Source organism: Rosa rugosa, chromosome 3 (assembly GCF_958449725.1).
Source record: "Rosa rugosa chromosome 3, drRosRugo1.1, whole genome shotgun sequence".
Lineage (NCBI taxonomy): Eukaryota > Viridiplantae > Streptophyta > Magnoliopsida > Rosales > Rosaceae > Rosa > Rosa rugosa.
The window spans coordinates 3,007,145-3,025,580 of record NC_084822.1 but is presented as its reverse complement, the minus strand read 5'-3'; the positions used below and the strand labels follow the sequence as shown (position 1 = coordinate 3,025,580).

General features: G+C 37.5%; 2 protein-coding genes across 3 annotated transcripts; one reads left to right on the top strand and one right to left on the bottom strand.

Moving 5' to 3' along the window:
- Positions 1 to 1,074: 1,074 nt before the first annotated feature.
- Positions 1,075 to 2,491, bottom strand: LOC133737070 (expansin-A25-like). The gene is made up of 2 exons (XM_062164697.1): positions 2,100 to 2,491; positions 1,075 to 1,834 (listed from the first exon to the last, which is right to left on the bottom strand). The coding sequence occupies exons 1-2, from the start codon at positions 2,329 to 2,331 to the stop codon at positions 1,221 to 1,223; spliced, it is 846 nt and encodes a 281-aa protein (XP_062020681.1). The 5' UTR covers positions 2,332 to 2,491; the 3' UTR covers positions 1,075 to 1,220.
- Positions 2,492 to 5,466: 2,975 nt separating this feature from the next.
- LOC133737065 (disease resistance protein RUN1-like) lies at positions 5,467 to 10,378 on the top strand. 2 transcript variants are annotated; one of them, XM_062164689.1, is made up of 5 exons: positions 5,467 to 5,626; positions 6,212 to 6,856; positions 7,080 to 8,169; positions 8,279 to 8,557; positions 8,654 to 10,378. In XM_062164689.1, exons 2-5 carry the CDS (start codon positions 6,363 to 6,365, stop codon positions 10,121 to 10,123), a joined length of 3,333 nt encoding a protein of 1,110 aa, XP_062020673.1. In that variant the 5' UTR covers positions 5,467 to 5,626; positions 6,212 to 6,362; the 3' UTR covers positions 10,124 to 10,378. The 2 variants fall into 2 exon arrangements, with proteins under 2 accessions (XP_062020673.1, XP_062020674.1); XM_062164690.1 differs by having other exon boundaries at positions 5,470 to 5,626; positions 6,215 to 6,856.
- Positions 10,379 to 18,436: the final 8,058 nt, after the last annotated feature.

Below are 18,436 nucleotides of genomic sequence, written 5' to 3'. Positions count from 1 at the left end.
GCTGAAAATAAATGCACAGTTTTAAGTTATTATAATTTCTGCTTTTATATTTAATACATGTGGTTAAGATGCATTTGTCCCTCACAGTCCCTTAAAACTGTCCCTTAGGTGAGCAAATCTGGTGTTCCACAGTGGAAGGATTTGTGTTTTGGACCCAAATTTGAGTCTAAAAATATGAGTCCAAAATATAGGTCCAAAAATAAGTCCTGCACCACTGTAGCACCCAATAAAAGTAAGTCTTTTTGTACACTATTCAGATGGACTCAAATCACTATTCCAGCTTATTTGGACCCAAATTTGAGTCCAAAAAATGAGTCCCCACTGCTGATGCTCTAACTAAATACACGTTGCCAAATACATTTCCTTAGACATATGTACAAGTAACTGTATGGAAGAAGTGGAAAAATGTCATTGCTTCTTCTATTATAATATTTGCAGTCCAAAACATGATATAAACTTGATAGTGAAGAACGAGCATTGTCGACAATATAGTGGTAACGGCTGACAACTTCATATTTAAGGAAGATCTACATGTATATATCTAAATCAAAGACGAAATACCGTATGAGTTTACCCTCTTTGACTACTCCGTAGAACAATAAAGTGGTAGTTAAAGCACTTGAAAAAAAGTCAAAAAACTATTACCAAGAACTAAAAGAAAAATTACTACACATCAACTCTTGTTTATATTTTTAGGACTTGGCAGATTTTTTGTAATTGCCTATATATAATTGCTTATTAAGTCATGGGGATGCAGAGTTTGAAAATTGGGTTGTATCTAATTCCCAGATATAGATTTTCATGGACTAAAATATTGCATATATATATGTAGCACTCATCCTTCATTGCAACTACCTTTTCTTCTTCTTTCTTTTTGTGTTCGTTCATATCCAACATCAAGATTCATTTTTTATTCTTCTTAATTGTTACTTTTTACGTTTATAGATCGATGGAGGATCAATTGCAAATCAGGCCTCTAAAATCTCATTCAAGACTCGGGTTTGATAGTTCAATTGCCCATGATCATGAATTCATGATATGATTAAGTTACTGTAAACAGTGACAAAAAATAAGGTTAAAATACTTTTTATTCCATTATATATAAACTTCAGATTTCAGAATGCATGACCCGAGTTACGTACGTACATGGAGAATTAGAAATCACTCCTAACAAGAACGATGAAGTTTCCAATTTTCTGCACAAGAAACTATATTTATGTCTAAAAGTTACCATTCCCCTCATATGTTTGACCAAATCGCCAATTCCCTGGTGCCGCGTTATCAAACTCAATAGTTTTGTCTTCACTGGTAGTGACTTGGAATGATAAGCTTTGCCCTACTAAGTCTGCGCTGGTCTGCCAAACTTGGCCCCAATTGCGCGACATTTGAAGCCAACCGGAATTAGATCCTTTGATTCTGACAGCGTTAACATCACCGGCACCACCCACATTGTAAACCAAAGCAGTAATCCAGTAGGGGTTTCCTTTAAGCTCAAACTTAACCCCTCCTGTTTTAGCACACGGGACTCGGCGAAACTTGACCGGAACTATTCCAGCTTTGTATTGCGCGATTTTTGTGAACACAGGCATGGACAAGTCGAAGTGATCGTATGGAGGGTTGCACCAGCCTCCTTGAGCCCAGTTTGGTGGACAAAAATTTGTTGCAGTAATTTTGATCGTGCCTGCATTAGGGATGCACCATTGTGGATCATGGACGCACATGATCTCGAAACAAGCACCGCAAGTTAGTCCATTGTTGAACAATGTTGTGCTTAGAGCTGCTGTATCTAGACCATAACCTTGTTGGAAGAGATCACCATATCCGCAAGCCCCCTCTATCAAAAATTAAAATCACAAACTTGACTTACTCGATCATTTTATATACTGAAAAATAAAAGGGATGACAAACTAAATAATTAAGACAGTACTATCAACATGTAAATAAGTACATATCTCTCTTAATATGTAATGTGCTGGACTGCTGGTTATGTGAGGGAGTATATATATACATCACAATTTGCAATGTGAGTTTCAACATACCGTTACCAGGTAATATCTACGTATAACCGGAGTATAAATATACAAAAATTAAAAACTTACGCATGGTTTCGCTTCCATTCATGTCGCTGTAGAAGGTTGCATGTCCATCGTGCCAGTCATGGTCAGGACTCTCGCCGATTGGATTGCTCATGGTTTGGACCGAAAGAATGATGATGAACATTGTCGCCGCTCCGAACAAGTTCTGGAACTTACTCATGGCTAGCATTATGTTAGTGGGAACGAAAGCAATTAATTGAAGCAATGCTACTGCAAGTCTACACAAGAACCTCATGACTTTGAAGCTAATTTATAGCACAAGTGGGAGTCATAAAAGGAATTAGACGTAGTCTCAAGCAAACATATTTGATAGATCTAGTATATATAGGAATTTTCAAATGAATTCGAAATTGTTGAGATTTTTGAGAGTGACATGTACCAGACGACTCTCTTCATATTTTGAGATTTGAAAAGTGGCCGGTGCAGATTATCAGTACGTAGCTTCAGATTTGGGATGAAGATTATGTGTAGCTTATCGATTCTTGCCGAAGTTGCAAAGAATTTCCTATTATAGCAGAGGGTTTTGTGCAAACAGAAACGCAATAGTCTATGAAAAGCCAAGGAGATGTGAGGTTTTAGTACGTAATATAATCCTTAAATGTAGAATCATATATAGAAGCATGCATATACTATAGTTTGGCATATCTTGTTGGTCTATGGGACTGTTTTCTATCGATCTGGAGTTCTGGACTATAAATAGTACTTTTGTCTCAGGCATGACTTCCAATATTATTGATTGAAGATCCCTAAAATGTAAAAACTCCTCATCTCGCTGAAATACGATCGACATAGAATCCACATACACGTCATGTCTGCAGATGATGTGAATGTACGTTACAAAATGGCCTAATTAATTAAGATTAAGGGTGATAATTTGTGTTCATGGTATTCTTGGCCGGTCTCAGTCTATATTATATATAAAAGACAGGGTGATTCAGTTTTTTTTTTTATTAACAACAATTTAAGTGATTCAGGTTAATATATAAGTTTATCTGATCCTATCAAACAACACAAAAACAATTTTTTAAGTATATGTAACAACGACAAACAACTTATACCAAATCTCCCAGATGAGCTTTAGAGCTTCTCATATTTTTCGGGAAGGAAATAAAATAGCTGAGGCTTTGGCAAATCCTGGTACGCCTTGTTCTAATTTGGTGTGGTGGGATGATCCTCCATCTTTTATAGTATCATATTGTAATAGTGACATTAGAGGTTTACCTCAATTTCGTGTTAGTTAGTATGTTGTTTGTTTTTTTTTTCTAGGAGGTTTTAGTTTTGGTCCCCCTCCTTCACTCTTCTTCTTTGATTAATAAAATGGTGCGGTAAGGAGACTTTTTCCTCTCCTATCCACCAATATATATATATGAGTAACAACAAACAGCTTACGTAATCTCTCTGCTCAACAATTCATGTCACTGGATGATACGACGAATCATTGAATAGAAAAATTACTTTCAACAAAAACAAATAAAAGTTTGAGATGTCAATAGAAACCCGTTGTTAAGCAAATTGTGTTCAAATTGACATATTTTAGAGCAAATTAATTTTGAGTCGATAATTTTGATATTATAAAAAAAAATCGTAATATCTATACTATTATTTTTTTGAATAAAGGGCTGGTGCGGCTGCCCTCAAGCCTTGATTAATGAAATTGTCGAATACAAGGGAGGGACAAAAAAAATTCGTAATATCTATACTATTATTAAGAGAAGAGAGTTTGTCAGCCAAAACATAAAAATTTTACCAAAATATCCCTCAAATATTAAAAAATATTTGAATTGAAATATTTGAGAAAGACAAAATGGTAAATTCACAAATAAAAGAAAAACAAAATAAAATTAACAAAAAAAATCAAAAACAAAATATGTGCAGCAATTTTCTCCACATTCTGTGGAATAACTCCCCATGTAATTATCCACATCCTATGGATGTGTTTGGAGTCTAATATATTTTATGTGCACTTACTTATGTAATGTATTCTTACGGTCGGCTGGTCCGATTGATGGTGAGGTCAGAAATTGTCATCCCTCATTTTTAATTTTTTTGAGATTTCTAAACTCTTTTTGGGAGAGCTTTACCAATACGACATCGTTCGGTACCACCCTACAATTGCCAATGCCAAGCTGCAACTAAAACCCCAAAAGTCCCTAAACCCTTTTTTCAAAACCTCCAAACAAAAACCCACAGTAACTCTTGAGCTCAAGTATCCAACCATGGTCAATTCTGGAGCTAACCCTAAACAGAGACAACCCAAGAAGAACAAGAAGAAGAGAAAGCAGAGCGGACCCGAAGAATCTGAAGGGTCGCCCAAAACTAACCGCACCAATTCACCAGAGAACAAGAATGAACCACAAGACCAAAACTTTGAAGTTGGAAAAGCTGAAAAGCCCAATCAAGGTGGTCCATGGAGGAACCTGGAGTTGATTCTGTCAATCCAGAACAGAGAGCTTGATCTTCACAAGTTAGTATACTCTTCTTCATCCCCATTTTGTAGTTTTTGTCGTTGCTTTCATTGGTTTAAGTCTGTTTGGATACATGGGGATTTAGTTTTGAGTTTAATTCAACTTGGGTATGAAGAAAGTTTGGTTCTTGACTAAGAAAGTTAGAATCTTGATGAACAATAGAACTTATAGCCCAATTTAAGCAAAGTGTGAGTTGAATTAGACTCAATCTCTTGGGTTTATTTTGTACTTGAGTTATTATGCATCAGTGTGCGTGTGTGTGAAAACGAAGACTTCCTAATGCCAATCGAATTCAGAAGATATCTTCAAAAGCATCTTCTTGACTAAAAAGTCTTCACTCTTACTATAGTCAGCAAAATAGCCGAGAAGATATTCCATCGATTTTTTCTACACTAACATAATGTAAATAAACAATAATTATTCAAAATACCATTCACTCACTTTTTCATGTATACTTCCATCCATTAGATCAAGATCTTTTGGCAAGGCACTACTTACTAATTTTCTTTTATTAATTTATTCATAGTAAATGTGAAAGATAGAAACCTAATGTAAGCGGTTGACATGTGTTCGTGCCTGCTTGCAACAACAAAACAAATGCGTGGGCCCCATCTATTTCTCTCCCACTTCGCTCTTGGCAAACAAGATCACCGCTCTTTTGGATTTATCGACACAAAAAGGGTGGCATGAGATGGCATGCATGGAATCAGATGCGATGGGGACATTTATACAGCCGTGTGGAACTTTTGATTATGTAGTTGTTAAAGTAACTTTTGTCCACCTTAATTTTAAACTCTCAAAGCATTTTAATTTGGTTACCGTTCTTGAATTTAACCTAGTTATCATTAAGAGTTCAAAAGTTCCACACGGCTGTATAAATGTCCCCATCGCATCTGATTCAGTGCATGCCATCTCATGCCACCCTTTTTGTGTCGTTAAATCCAAAAGAGCGGTGATCTTGTTTGCCAAGCGGTGATCTATGCCTCTCACCACTTTGCTCCTACTAATTCTTTATCTTTTATTTGAAGTCGATCTGATCCCAACTTCAAATCTCAGTAAACCCAGGTTAAGCTCCGTTTTTGTGTTTGTTTTTACAATTTTAATTTGCTATGTTTGTAACTTTGTATGTGTTGCTATGTTTCTGTTATCTGTTATCTGTATGCGTTGCTATGTTTCTGTTATCTGTAAACCCAGGTTAAGCTCCAACTGGTCTTTTATTTGTATGTGTTGCTATGTCTCTTATCTGTTTCGACATCAACTTTTATCTCTTTTGTTGTCTTTTTTCTCTGGTTTCTATTTATACAGCTCTGCTTAGTATTTCGTAATTGATCATGGATTAATGTTCACAATTTCTTATGAAATTCTGAAACATTCATGCATAACTCGGGCACTGATTAATTTTAATCATAACTTTTGGTTATGTGGTTATGTGTTAGGGTATATTATATGCATTTGCAGCTTCTGCTAGAGTTTTGTGTCTCTATGTATTTAGATACCTTAAAAAGATAAAGCAGAGGAAGAAACAACCACTGAAACCAAAACGGCTAATGTTTGCTGCTTCCCTCGTTAATTATACAACTCTTTTTAGAATGAATTTTTATTATAGTGGATTGACTAGGAAATTATTCATCTTTGCTACGTTTTATGCAGTAGGGAAGGGAAACCAGGAAACATAACTGCTTGTTTTCCATGATAGTTACTTCGGAGCCTTGAAATTGTGTTGAAATCTTCTCCGGTTACTCGTATATATAGTCCTTGGACACGTACTCTTCCACAAGTAGGAAAGTAGGTTTCATCGGAAATGAGCACACAAAGAACCTCTGCATCTTTCCCCCCTTCATCTCAACAGTGGAAATATGATGTTTTTCTGAGCTTTAGAGGAGACGACACTCGGAAGACTTTTACAGACCACTTATTCACTGCATTGGAACGTCAAGGAATCATAACTTTCAGGGATGATCCAGAACTTCAAAAAGGGGAAGCTATTTCTCCAGCACTTTTTGCTGCAATCGAAGAATCGAGATTTGCTCTCATTGTTATGTCACAAAATTATGCATCGTCAACATGGTGCTTGGATGAACTTGTGAGAATTCTTGAATGCATGAAAGCAAGAGGAACTGTGCTGCCAATTTTCTATGATGTTGATCCGTCTGATGTACGAAAGCAAACAGGGAGTTTTAAAAGAGCCTTTGCAAGCCATGAAGAAAGGTTTAAGGATGACAAAGAGAAAGTGCAGAGGTGGAGATCTGCATTAACTGAAGTGGCAAGTTTCTCTGGGTGGAATTCAAAGGAATGGTATACATATACTCTTTTCTTTTTGTCTGTTTCCATTTCTTTAATTTACAAATAAGTAATTTTTCTGCTCTTCATTATGTTCTTCACAAATAATATATGCAGATAACCAATTAAGCTTAAGAGGCTTTTTAAAAGAAATCAAGTCCAATGCAGAGACATTTTCATAAGCTAAATTAATCTTCATATCAATAACGTGATAAGTTTACTCTATTCTGTGTTGTAGGTATGAATCAAAGCTCATTAGAGATATTGTTGAAGTTATATGTAAAGGATTGCAACCTACATCATACAGTTATGCAGAAAATCTAGTTGGAATTTACTCAAGATTGCATCGAGTTAATTTGCTTTTAAGTGTAGGGGTGAATGACGTCCGCTTCATTGGGATATGGGGAATGGGCGGGATTGGTAAGACAACTATGGTAAGAGCGGTGCATGAGAGAATCTCTCATGAATTTGAATTTAATTTCCTTCTTACCGATGTTAGAAACTCCGTTGAAAAAGGTGGTTTACTTAATCTGCAAAAGCAACTTCTCTCTGGGATTGGGGCAAGAAAGGCTGACATATTAGACCTTCAGGAAGGAGCCACCATATTAAAGAGGTTATTACGTCACAAAAAAGTTCTTCTCATCCTTGATGATGTGAACCATTCAAGTCATTTAGAATATTTGGCAGGAAACCCAGAGTGGTTTGGTTCGGGGAGTAGAGTTCTTATCACAACTAGAAATGAGCATTTGTTGATTGAACATGGAGTGGAAAGAAGATTGAAGGTCGAAGAATTAAATGATGATGATTCTCTTCAGCTTTTTAGCTGGAAAGCATTCAAAAGAGGTTACCCTGAAGAAGATTTTCTTGGTTTGTCTATATCTGTTATAAATTATGCCAAAGGTCTTCCTTTAGCTCTTAAAGTACTGGGTTCTCTTTTGTGTGGAAGAGATCCAAGTGAATGGAACAGTGCATTGAGAAAATTGGGAAGAGTTTGTAACTTGGAAATCTTTGACATACTTAAAATAAGTTACGACGGTCTAGATTCTGAAGAGAAGAAAATATTCCTAGACATTGCATGTTTCTTTAATTGGCAGGACAAAGATCGAGTAACAGAAGTACTAACCAGTTGCTATTTTTCTGCACCTTTTGGAATAAAAGTTCTTACCGAAAGATCTCTCTTGACTGTTTCACATGAAAGACTAGGGATGCACGATTTGCTCCAAGAAATGGGATGGGAAATTGTCCGCCGGGAATCTCCTAACGAGCCGGGCAGGTGTAGTAGGTTGTGGCTTCTTGAAGACGTCAAACATGTCTTGACCATAAATACTGTAAGAAATTTAGTACAAGAATAATTTTAACTGTTATTTGCTAGTATGTTATATGAAAAGTCAGTCTACTAAATCTGCTTTTTATGGTATGATAAAATTTGGTTGATAGGGAACTGAAGCAATAGAAGGCATATTTGTGGACTCTACAGAGTTGGGAGTAAAGGTGGACGTGACTCCGAAATCATTTTCAATGATGAACAAATTGAGATACCTGAAGATTGAGAATGGGAACCTACCTAAGGGACTTGAATATCTTCCCAATAGTTTACGGATTCTTGATTGGACGAGGTATCCGTTAAAATCTTTGCCATCACATTTCAACCCTCAGAAGCTCCTCGAACTAAGCTTGTCTCATAGTTGTTTTAAACATTTTCGGATAGGAACAGAGGTAATACTATAATTACTATTTCATTCTTTTCTTACTTATAATAATTGTTGAATATATCATGGAAGCTGAATTTATCTATTTTTACTTGTCATGCAGCGTTTATGCAATTTGATAACCATTAATCTGAGTCACTCTCTAAATCTTGTCAACACCCCAAACTTTAAAGATATGCCGTATCTCAAATTTCTGGTTCTTGAAGGTTGTGTAAGATTGTATGAGGTTGACGCAGGAATCGAAGTGCTTGAAAGACTTACTGTGCTGAACTTGAAAGATTGCAAGAATCTTGTGCGACTTCCAAGCAGTGTAGGTGGCTTAAAATCTCTCAAAGATCTCAATCTCTCTGGTTGCTCAAAGCTTGACAAATTGCCGGATGAGTTGGGTCATGTTGCCTGTTTGGAGAAGCTTGATGTGAGTGGAAGTGGCATAAGAGAACTGCCCTCCTCTATTGGTCTTTTGAAAAACCTCAAAGAATTCTCTCTTGCTGGGTGTAAAGCAGAGTCACCTAAATCATGGAATCTGATCCCCTTTCAGTTATTGCGAAAAAGAAGTCACATTCCGGCAGGATTGTCTTTGCCTTGTTTGTCGGGTTTGCATTCATTAACTACATTGAATCTAAGTGACTGCAATCTTTCTGAAGAAGCAATGCCCAGTGATTTTGGATGCTTGTCTTCATTAAGAGAATTAAATCTCAGCGGAAATCAATTCAGTAGACTACCAGAGCTTCCATCTCATCATGTATGGGTAAACGCTGACAACTGCATTTCATTAGATACGTTGGCCAATCAAATAGGACAAAGCAATTCGTTTGTTAACTGTTTCAAACTGGTGGAGAATCAAAGCTGTGAGAGTATAGCACTTTCATGGCTAACACGCTACCTTAAGAGTCAACCATTTTCTGACCATGAAGAATTTGACTTGGTTGTTCCTGGAAATGAAATTCCAGAGTGGTACGACTTAGTTGTTCCTGGAAATGAAATTCCAGAGTGGTACAATCACCGAAGCGTGGGGTCTTCGATAACCGTAGAGCTGCATCCAGGTTGGTTTAGTAACAAGTGGATGGGATTCGCCTGTTGTGTCGTTTTTAGACTCCTCAAACCACTGCCGCCTTCTGTTCTGTGGTCCATTGATTGCGAACTGAGTGCCAATGGAAAATCCTTGCCTTATGGTGCTATAATAGTGTTCGGGGGAAACTGTCAACCTGTGTTGGATCACATTTGGTTCTTCAGTGGGGCGCGTGATATATTCTCTCAACATGAGTGGCAGGATATCTACTGTCAGCTTGTATTCTCATTTAATATCAACTTGGACTTGGATGAGGAAATTGTGCAAGTGCAGAAGTGTGGGGTCCGTATGATATATGAGGAAGATGCAGACGAGCTTGCGGAAACATTATTGAAGCAGAGCAATGTTGGCATTAATACCAAGCGAGGCCTTCAACACTATAATGGTGATGATGCAGCATCTAGTAGTACAAGTCAGGCTCATCCAAAAAGAATGAAACAACTCCACATTGACGGTGCAGGACCCAGTAGAACCCCTTATATTCATGACCAGAAATATGGTTAATGCATTTTATATAAAAAAAAAAAATTAAAAAGTAGGGAAAACCTGACTATAAATTCATGGTTTATGCTTACTGGTGGCTCGATGAAATAGTAAAATTTAGTTAGTTTAATATTTTGAATGTCTCTTTTATTTTATTGATATATATCCTGGGAGTCAAATTATCTACCCAACCTTGAATTTGGCCTATTTTTGTGTTGTACATGTTAAATTTTTACTAGAACATTTAAAATGCCGTCTCTTATGTGTTCCAATAAAGTTAATAATTAGTCCGGCAATCCAATTATTCTAGTTTCATGAACCAGAATTCCTAGTACTGTTAATCCCATTCAAATTCAAAAATATACAAGTTGTCATAACTCATAAGCAAGTATAAATGTGTGCTTCCCAATGATTCTAATTAGTTTGCTTTAGCTTAGATAAGTTTTACCGGACTTTCTTGCCTATATTCTTATGTAAGTTTGTAAACTATGGCCAATTGGTTGTTGATTATTGAATAACAATCAACTTCTATAATATTAGTGGTGTCCATAACATCATGGTGTATTGATCAATTGTATTAGGGTTTTTATCATAAGAAGGGTGTGAATTTTTTCGGACCGAACACAATGGTACATGGACTTTCAAAGTGATCAAATAGGTACATGAACTTCCAAAACTACATCAATAAGGTGCTTCCGTCTATATTCCGTTATCCTTCAGTTAAGTACAAGGGCAAATCAGACATTTGACTCAAATTGACCACTAAAATGAATGTCATAACCCCAACACTATTCATGTGAAACTTTCGATCATATTTTACCTGCAATTATTGTTTCCCGATAAGTAATAACGGCAATCATTCCAGCATCATGTTTTCTTGAATAATTTTTATTGTTCTTCAAAAATTATTGCAATTAATTATTGCAATTATCATCTAAGCTTCTTCATCGCTAGCTGACAAAACAAATAATTAGATGAAATTTTCAAGCTATAGCAACAAGTGAAAAGAATTGTCGGTTAGTGTTATTCTGTTCTACTTCATGTGACTCGTGTTTGATTCTATGTCATAATAGTTGATGAAGGGAGAAGATAGAGAACAGGAAAAAGAAAATGAAAGAGTAAAATGAAACTAGAAGGTATGGGGTTGATGGTGTGCTAATTTTATTTTTCTTTTTTCTTTTCCGGTTTCATATTTCAATGATAATATATTTTTTTTATTTTTAACATTATTTGAGGGGAAATTTTAAATACACACCCCAAACTACTTAATAGGGATGTCAATGGGTCGTGTCGGGTTGGGTTCGTGTCGGATCAAGGTATTTGTCGTGTCGCAAGATACAAACCCAAACCCAACCCATTTAATAATCGTATCAAAAATCTAAACCCAAACCCAACCTACTTCTTAAACGGGTTACCCGTTTCCAACCCGCTTAACTCATTTAACAAATAGGTCGTGTCGTGTCGTGTTAAACAAAATGACTCATTTAACTAAAAAAATGCATAAATTGATTAAATTCACTAAAAACTCCACAAGATGAAGAATATAAATAATTATATATATTCATAAATAATTAAATCCAATAATTATAAAGCAAAATATTTCAAATTGTCTAATCCTATGATCAAATACTCCCAACGTCCAAAATTTCAAGAAGAAATATAACATAATCAGGTTATATGGGTTCACTTCGTGTTGGCGGGTTGACCCGTGGCCGACCCATTTATTAAATGGGTCATGGCGGGTTGACCCACGGCTGACCCGCTTTTTAATCGTGCGGGTTCAACCTGCTTTATTTCATGCGGGTTTCGAGTCGTGTTATCGGGTCGTGTCGGAATTGACAGCCCTACTACTTAATACACATCCCTATTATTTTATATTTCAAATCAGATTTTATAGATAGATTAAATGACCAAAATAGACATCTATATATTAAAAGAAAAATAATAATAATCATATCTTCCTTATATGATTCTATAACTATATACACAATAAATTTCTATACATGAATCCTCAGTTAGAAACCATCTAATTTAAATTTTCCTTACATAAATTGTAATTAAATGGGGTGAGAAACCATATAATTTAGAATTTCAAAATCAATGGCATTAAATGTTTTTAAAACAAATCGCTTTACTCCCACTTTTAGTTTTTTTTTTTCTAAAAGTTATGATTAGTCAATTTATTATCTAATATAAAACATCACATGTATAAAACTTTGTAATTGTTAATTTGTTTGACCATCCAATGACAATTTTGTAGTTCCGCCATTGTGGAGAAACTACAGATACAGTTTTGGTTGAATGTTCGACTCAAAATTTATACTTGATCAATATGGTGTTTGGTGGATGAGAACTCAAATAATACAAAACCTATTTCTAAGCATCTATTTGAAGGGAACAATAATGAATCCTTATGGATTTCCCAATAACTAAGACAAGTAATTAATATTGTTTGGACCCAAAATGAATATTTTGGTCTGACAAGGCACGTGTTGGAGAAATTGAGCCAATATCAGTGGCTCAAGCTATATATTGTCGACAAGTTCGAAATATATATTTAGAGGCTAAATAAAGCCTACTATGGAAGCATGGAAACATGAAAAGTCAACTTTAGCACATTTTCCTACTTCGGCTAGGAGAAACCGAGCTAAACAAGGAAGGAGGGGCGGCAGACTAACCAAATGAAATCGAAATGTGCTGAAACTTTCCAGATCCATTCTAGACAGCCCAAGGATCATTTCTTATGAAGAGTGCAAGAGTTTTTTTTGAGTGGAAGGCCTTCAAACAATCAGCCCAATTTTCTACAGAATCAAAACTGGAAAACTGGATCTGTAAGAGGTCCAGCAGCATTTTCGGCCCACCCACATGGAATAAAAATCTGAAAATTTGTCAGGATGATCTACACTCATAGTGGAACATTTCATATGAAGAGGTAGAAGGCATATAATGAAGTCTTGTTGGAGAAATAATTGAAGGAATAAAGGGGCAGAAACTGACCTAAAACCAGCTCAATATTCACATGTTCATGTTTCCTACCCACATGAAGAAAGCTAGATGCTTTTCTCTTTTTCCTTGGATATATTTTTCTTCTACAATCTCTTTAATAGATCATCACCACTTCCATGTTGCTGCACCTTCATGCTTTGCTTTCATTTCATCTTTTCTCTATCTTTTCCATATTTTACAAGTGAACTTAGATCTACTTTCATTATTTTTCTTCCACTCATCATTTCACTCTTCTTTTTCTTCCCTATATAAACACCTTCTCCTCTCATTCTAATACACCCATTCACATACAACAACAACATCTCTAAGATGATCTAAGTTCTCTCTAGAGCAAACCTCTCTAAGAGCAACTCCTCTCCTTCTCTTTCTCTTACCGGTGATCACACTCCTAGTCCTAGTCTTCTCAGAAGCCGACTTTCAGTGCCACCAAACCCTCTGTCAACGTGCTTCGGTCCTAGTCTCCTCGGGAGCCGATGGTAGTGCCGCGACCACAACGGTTACAGAACCAGCCAAGCAAGGGTAACGCCCTAGCAACCCAGCCAAGCTAAAGTCACGCTTTAGCAAGATCTCAATACTTCCCGGTGATTTCGCTCTGCTCAATCTGCAATATTGAGTATCGACTTGTGAACAAGAAGAAACTTCAGCAAAGTCCTCACCACGAGGCACAAAGAATCCCACGACGAGGTTGGTGCTCTCCTCGTCCACAATTGCTTGAAAGAAGTCAGGTCAAGGGACACCCCCGACGACCGCACCCGAACGGTGCTGGCACGCCCGCGCAAGAAAAGAGACTGTTGTCCAGCTGCAGCAAAATTGGAGCCAAACAAATATGGTCAGTTATACTAATCAAATTAAATAGTAGCCTTAATGTTGGTAAATAATAGTGTATTTCATGGTTTGTTAGGTTAAGGATATTTTAGGTAATTTGGGTTGTGTATTTAGTAAAATATTAGAATGAGAAATTAAATGGTACGTGTATTGAGTAAGGAGTGTGTATTAAGTAATTAGGGGTGTGTATTTAAAACTTCTCTTATTTGAGGGTGAAATTGTAAGTTTCAGGATAAAAATTTAATTGTAGGGTAAACAAAGCATTTGAGTAATGCTGCGGGGGTGGGATTCATCACAAGCCAGAATAGACCGTTACATACTCTTCCGCTGTCATTTAAAGACGGACAAGAAGTCAGTGGTAGTACCCACAAGTGGTACGTACATATTGTCCTACTCATTGTACAATCAAATACGTAGAGATAACGGATATCCTCTTTCGGTATTACTCCAGAGACGCTAAAGAGACATTAGGTGCACATTTGTGCTTAGATTCCTAAAACAAGGAGTTTATTGTAAAAAACAAGCTAAAACATAGTAAAGGTCTAGGGCAACAACCCTAGTCCAAAATAGCAGGCCCAAGAGCATCCAAAGGAATAGTCCAACGTCAAAGCCCATCAAGCTGGTCTGGACCCAGCCCATCAACCTCGACGACATGTCGTACACCACAAGTAAGTGCTCCAGACGACATGTCGTACGCCATAATCCCAGCAAAGCTGCTCGACCCGCTCCTCCATGACCCGTGTCGCGCCGATCTACCCTCCACGACTCCCACACGCTTCGGCCCAAACCGCCGTGCCTCACGCCAGAAACACGCCGCCACAGTTCACGCCGTCCTGAAACACGTCGTCCGAAATACTGTTGGTCTGGATGAACATACCCACGCCGCCGGTTGAGATGCGGCCAGAAAAAGCCAAAGGCGAGCTATCCGAAAACTATCTGAAGCGCACCACCCATCGACGATCCTCGGACCAAATCGAATTGAAGACTCGTCCGGCAGCAAACCCCAAGAAGACGGCGCGGCCAGAGGCCAGCACCGGTCGAAGCGCCGCCGGATGAGATCGGAAATTGAAGCGGAAAAAAACCGGTGTTAGGGTTTCTTTCTCTAGGAAGAGTGCATATTACTATGTTAACAATAAAAATTATTCAAGAAAACATAATGCTGGAATAATGGATATTGTTTTTATTTATCGGCAGACAATAAATTGGAGGTAAAATATGATGGAAAGTTTCACATGAATAGTGTTGGGGGGAGAGTAAATTGTTTTTGGAGCAAACATAAGATCGAAAGGATAAAAATGTGTTTACCCACATCAGATGAGGTATATCTATGTATAACCGGAGTATAAATATACAAAAATTAAAAACTTACGCATGGTTTCGCTTCCACTCATGTCACCGTAGAAGGTTGCGTGTGCATCGTGCCAGTCATGGTCAGGACTCTCGCCGATTGGATTGCTCATGGTTTGGATAGAAAGAATGATGATGAACACTGTCGCCGCTTCGAACAAGTTCTGGAACTAGGCCTGGCATTTAAACCCGTAACCCGCAAACCCGCACAATACCCGCACGCTAAAAACCCGCACAAACCCACCCGCTTATAAATTCGGGCTAAAAAAGCCCGCACGCAAAAAATCCGCAAATTAACGGGCTTTGCGGGCTAAACCCGTTGGAACCCGTTAACTCAAAACCCTTCCCAAAAACCCATTTCCCATTACCCATACGGGTTCCCCATTTTATTTTATTTTATTTTTTCAACCAGGGCATTTTTACAATTTTTCTTATTCCCCATGAGGATCCGACAGTTGGATCTTCGTATAATTGTGAAAAGACGATTCAAAAGGAGATCCATGAGGATTCGACCGTTGGATCGTCGTATAATTTTGTGAGGGTGATTCTAAAGGCGATCTGAGACAATCCAACCGTTGGATCTTCACATAATTTTGAGAGGATGATCCTAAGGGCGATCCGTGAGGATCCGACCATTGGATCTTCGTATAATTGTGAAAAGATGATTCAAAAGGCGATTCGTGAGGATCCGACCGTTGGATCGTCATATAATTTTGTGAGGATGATTCTAAGGGCGATCCGGGACGATCCAACCGTTGGATCTTCGTATAATTTTGAGAGGATGAACCTAAGGGCGATCTGTGAGGATCTGACCGTTGGATCATAGTATAAATCAGAAAAGATGATCTTCTAGGTGATCCGTGAGGATCTGACCGTTGGATCTTCGTATAATTTTGAGAGGATGAACCTAAGGGCGATCCGTGAGGATCCGACCGTTGGATAATCGTATAAATCAGTAAAGATGATCCTCTAGGTGATATGTGAGGATCCGACCGTTGAATCGTCGTATAATTGTGATTTTTGAATTATTTTTTGTCAAAAAAGGAAAGGAAAAAAAATCTAAAAAGATAGAAAATAAAAAATTTCAAAATAGAAAACCAAAAAAGTTCATATAGAGAAAATGGCAAATGCGGGGTTATATACATAAGTCAAAATTTGTCTTAGTTGCTTTGATAAAAAATTAAAAAAAAAAAAATGTTTACGGGTCTTGACGGGTTTTTACGGGTTCCAACGAATAACCCGCAAACCCGCCGGGTTTAGCCCGCGAAACTCATTAAGCTAACAGGTTCTTACCGGATCGACCCGTTAAAAACCCGGCCCGTTAAGAACCCGCATGGTACCCGCACTATATCCGCACGTTGCCAGGCCTATTTGGAACTTACTCATGGCTAGCATTATGGTAGTGGAGTGGGAAAGCAATTAACTGAAGCAATGCTACTGCAAGTCTACACAACAACCTCGTGACTTTGAATCTGAATAGAGTTCTGATGGTTAAAATATCAAAAACCCACAGTAACTCTTGAGCTCAAGTATCCAACCATGGCCGATTCTGCTAACCCTTAACAGAGACAACCCAAGAAGAACAAGAAGAGAAAGCAGAGCGGACCCGAAGAATCTGAAAGGCCTCTCAAAACTAACCGCACCAATTCATCAGAGAACAAGAATGTACCACAAGACCAAAACTTTGAAGTTGGAAAAGCTGAAAAGCCCAATCAAGGTGGTCCATGGAGGAACCTGGAGTTGATTCTGTCAATCCAGAACAAAGAGCTTGATCTTCACAAGTTAGTATACTCTTCTTCATCCCCATTTTGTAGTTTTTGTTGTTGCTTTCATTGGTTTAAGTCTGTTTGGATACATGGGGATTTAGTTTTGAGTTTAATTCAAATTGGGTATGAAGAAAGTTTGGTTCTTGACTAAGAAAGTTAGAATCTTGATGAACAATAGAACTTATAGCCCAATTTAAGCAAAGTGTGAGTTGAATTAGACTCAATCTCTTGGGTTTATTTTGTACTTGAGTTATTATGTATCGGTGTGCGTGTGTGTGTGAAAACGAAGACTTTTAAGCTTCATGTTGTCTGCATTGACTTGTAAGTGATCAAAAGGAGGGTTAATATTGAGTTGTGATGAATGCAGGAAGGTTTATTTCCAGTTTCATGGCTTTACAAGTCAGTGCATATGGTTGCTGGGCTTCAAGAATCATTCTCAAAACATATTTATCATCAAGTCCATGCTATGATCTTGGCGTTAATGGATCACACATTTTATGTGTTTCTAACATTAAATAAATATCAATCCAATCATGCTGTTCGTTTCCTTGAGGTTGCTGAGCTGAATTTTGGATGTGCCCAAGAACAGAGAAGTTTATTGAATTCATCCAATTATATTGAAGCCTGGATAAGTGTAAACCTTGCTGCTAAGATTTTGAATGAACAGATGCAGATCTTACTTGTAAATGTGAAGAATAGCATTTGTAATGGCAAAGAGGAAGTTTCTGTTGATGCTTTAAATTTGAACAAGTTTGCTTCCATAATTTCGTGTTTTAGTGGGTTTTTATGGGGCCTAGCATGTGTTGTGATCGACACAGATGGGAGAAATTGTGATGAGAAAGCTAAGTTGTCAATGTGGAAGCTTGAACCAATCTCCGAACTCAACCTCTGTATAAAGGTTTTTTAAGAAATTTCTAGTCTTCTACTACAGATGTTTTTTCTTGACGATAATCAGCAGTCCACAACTATATGTCATGCCTATAATGTTCAGAAGTCAGGCTACAATTTAGATTTGTTGGGTGCAGAGAAGATTTTGCCGGAAGGCAATGATGCTGACACTGATATGGCATGTGGTGGACTACAGGATGAATCTGCAGTTGCAGTGACGTGCTCAGCATCATCTGACATCTGTGATGACTCTATAATTGGTAGTGTTCATAGAAGAAGACCGCGCTTGAAAGATGCAAATAGTGTTGTTAGTGGTCTCACTGCTGTTGATTCATTTGAACTGCAATCTTTAAATAAGCCTTTGTTGAGAAGCATGCTAAAAGGTGATTTCCCCAACGCAGCATTTTTACTCAGGCAGTTGTTAATCGCCTCTTCTGCTATTTTGAGGCAAATTTGCATATTAAGAGCACTCCCATGTTGTCAAGCTTGGTGCATAGCATTA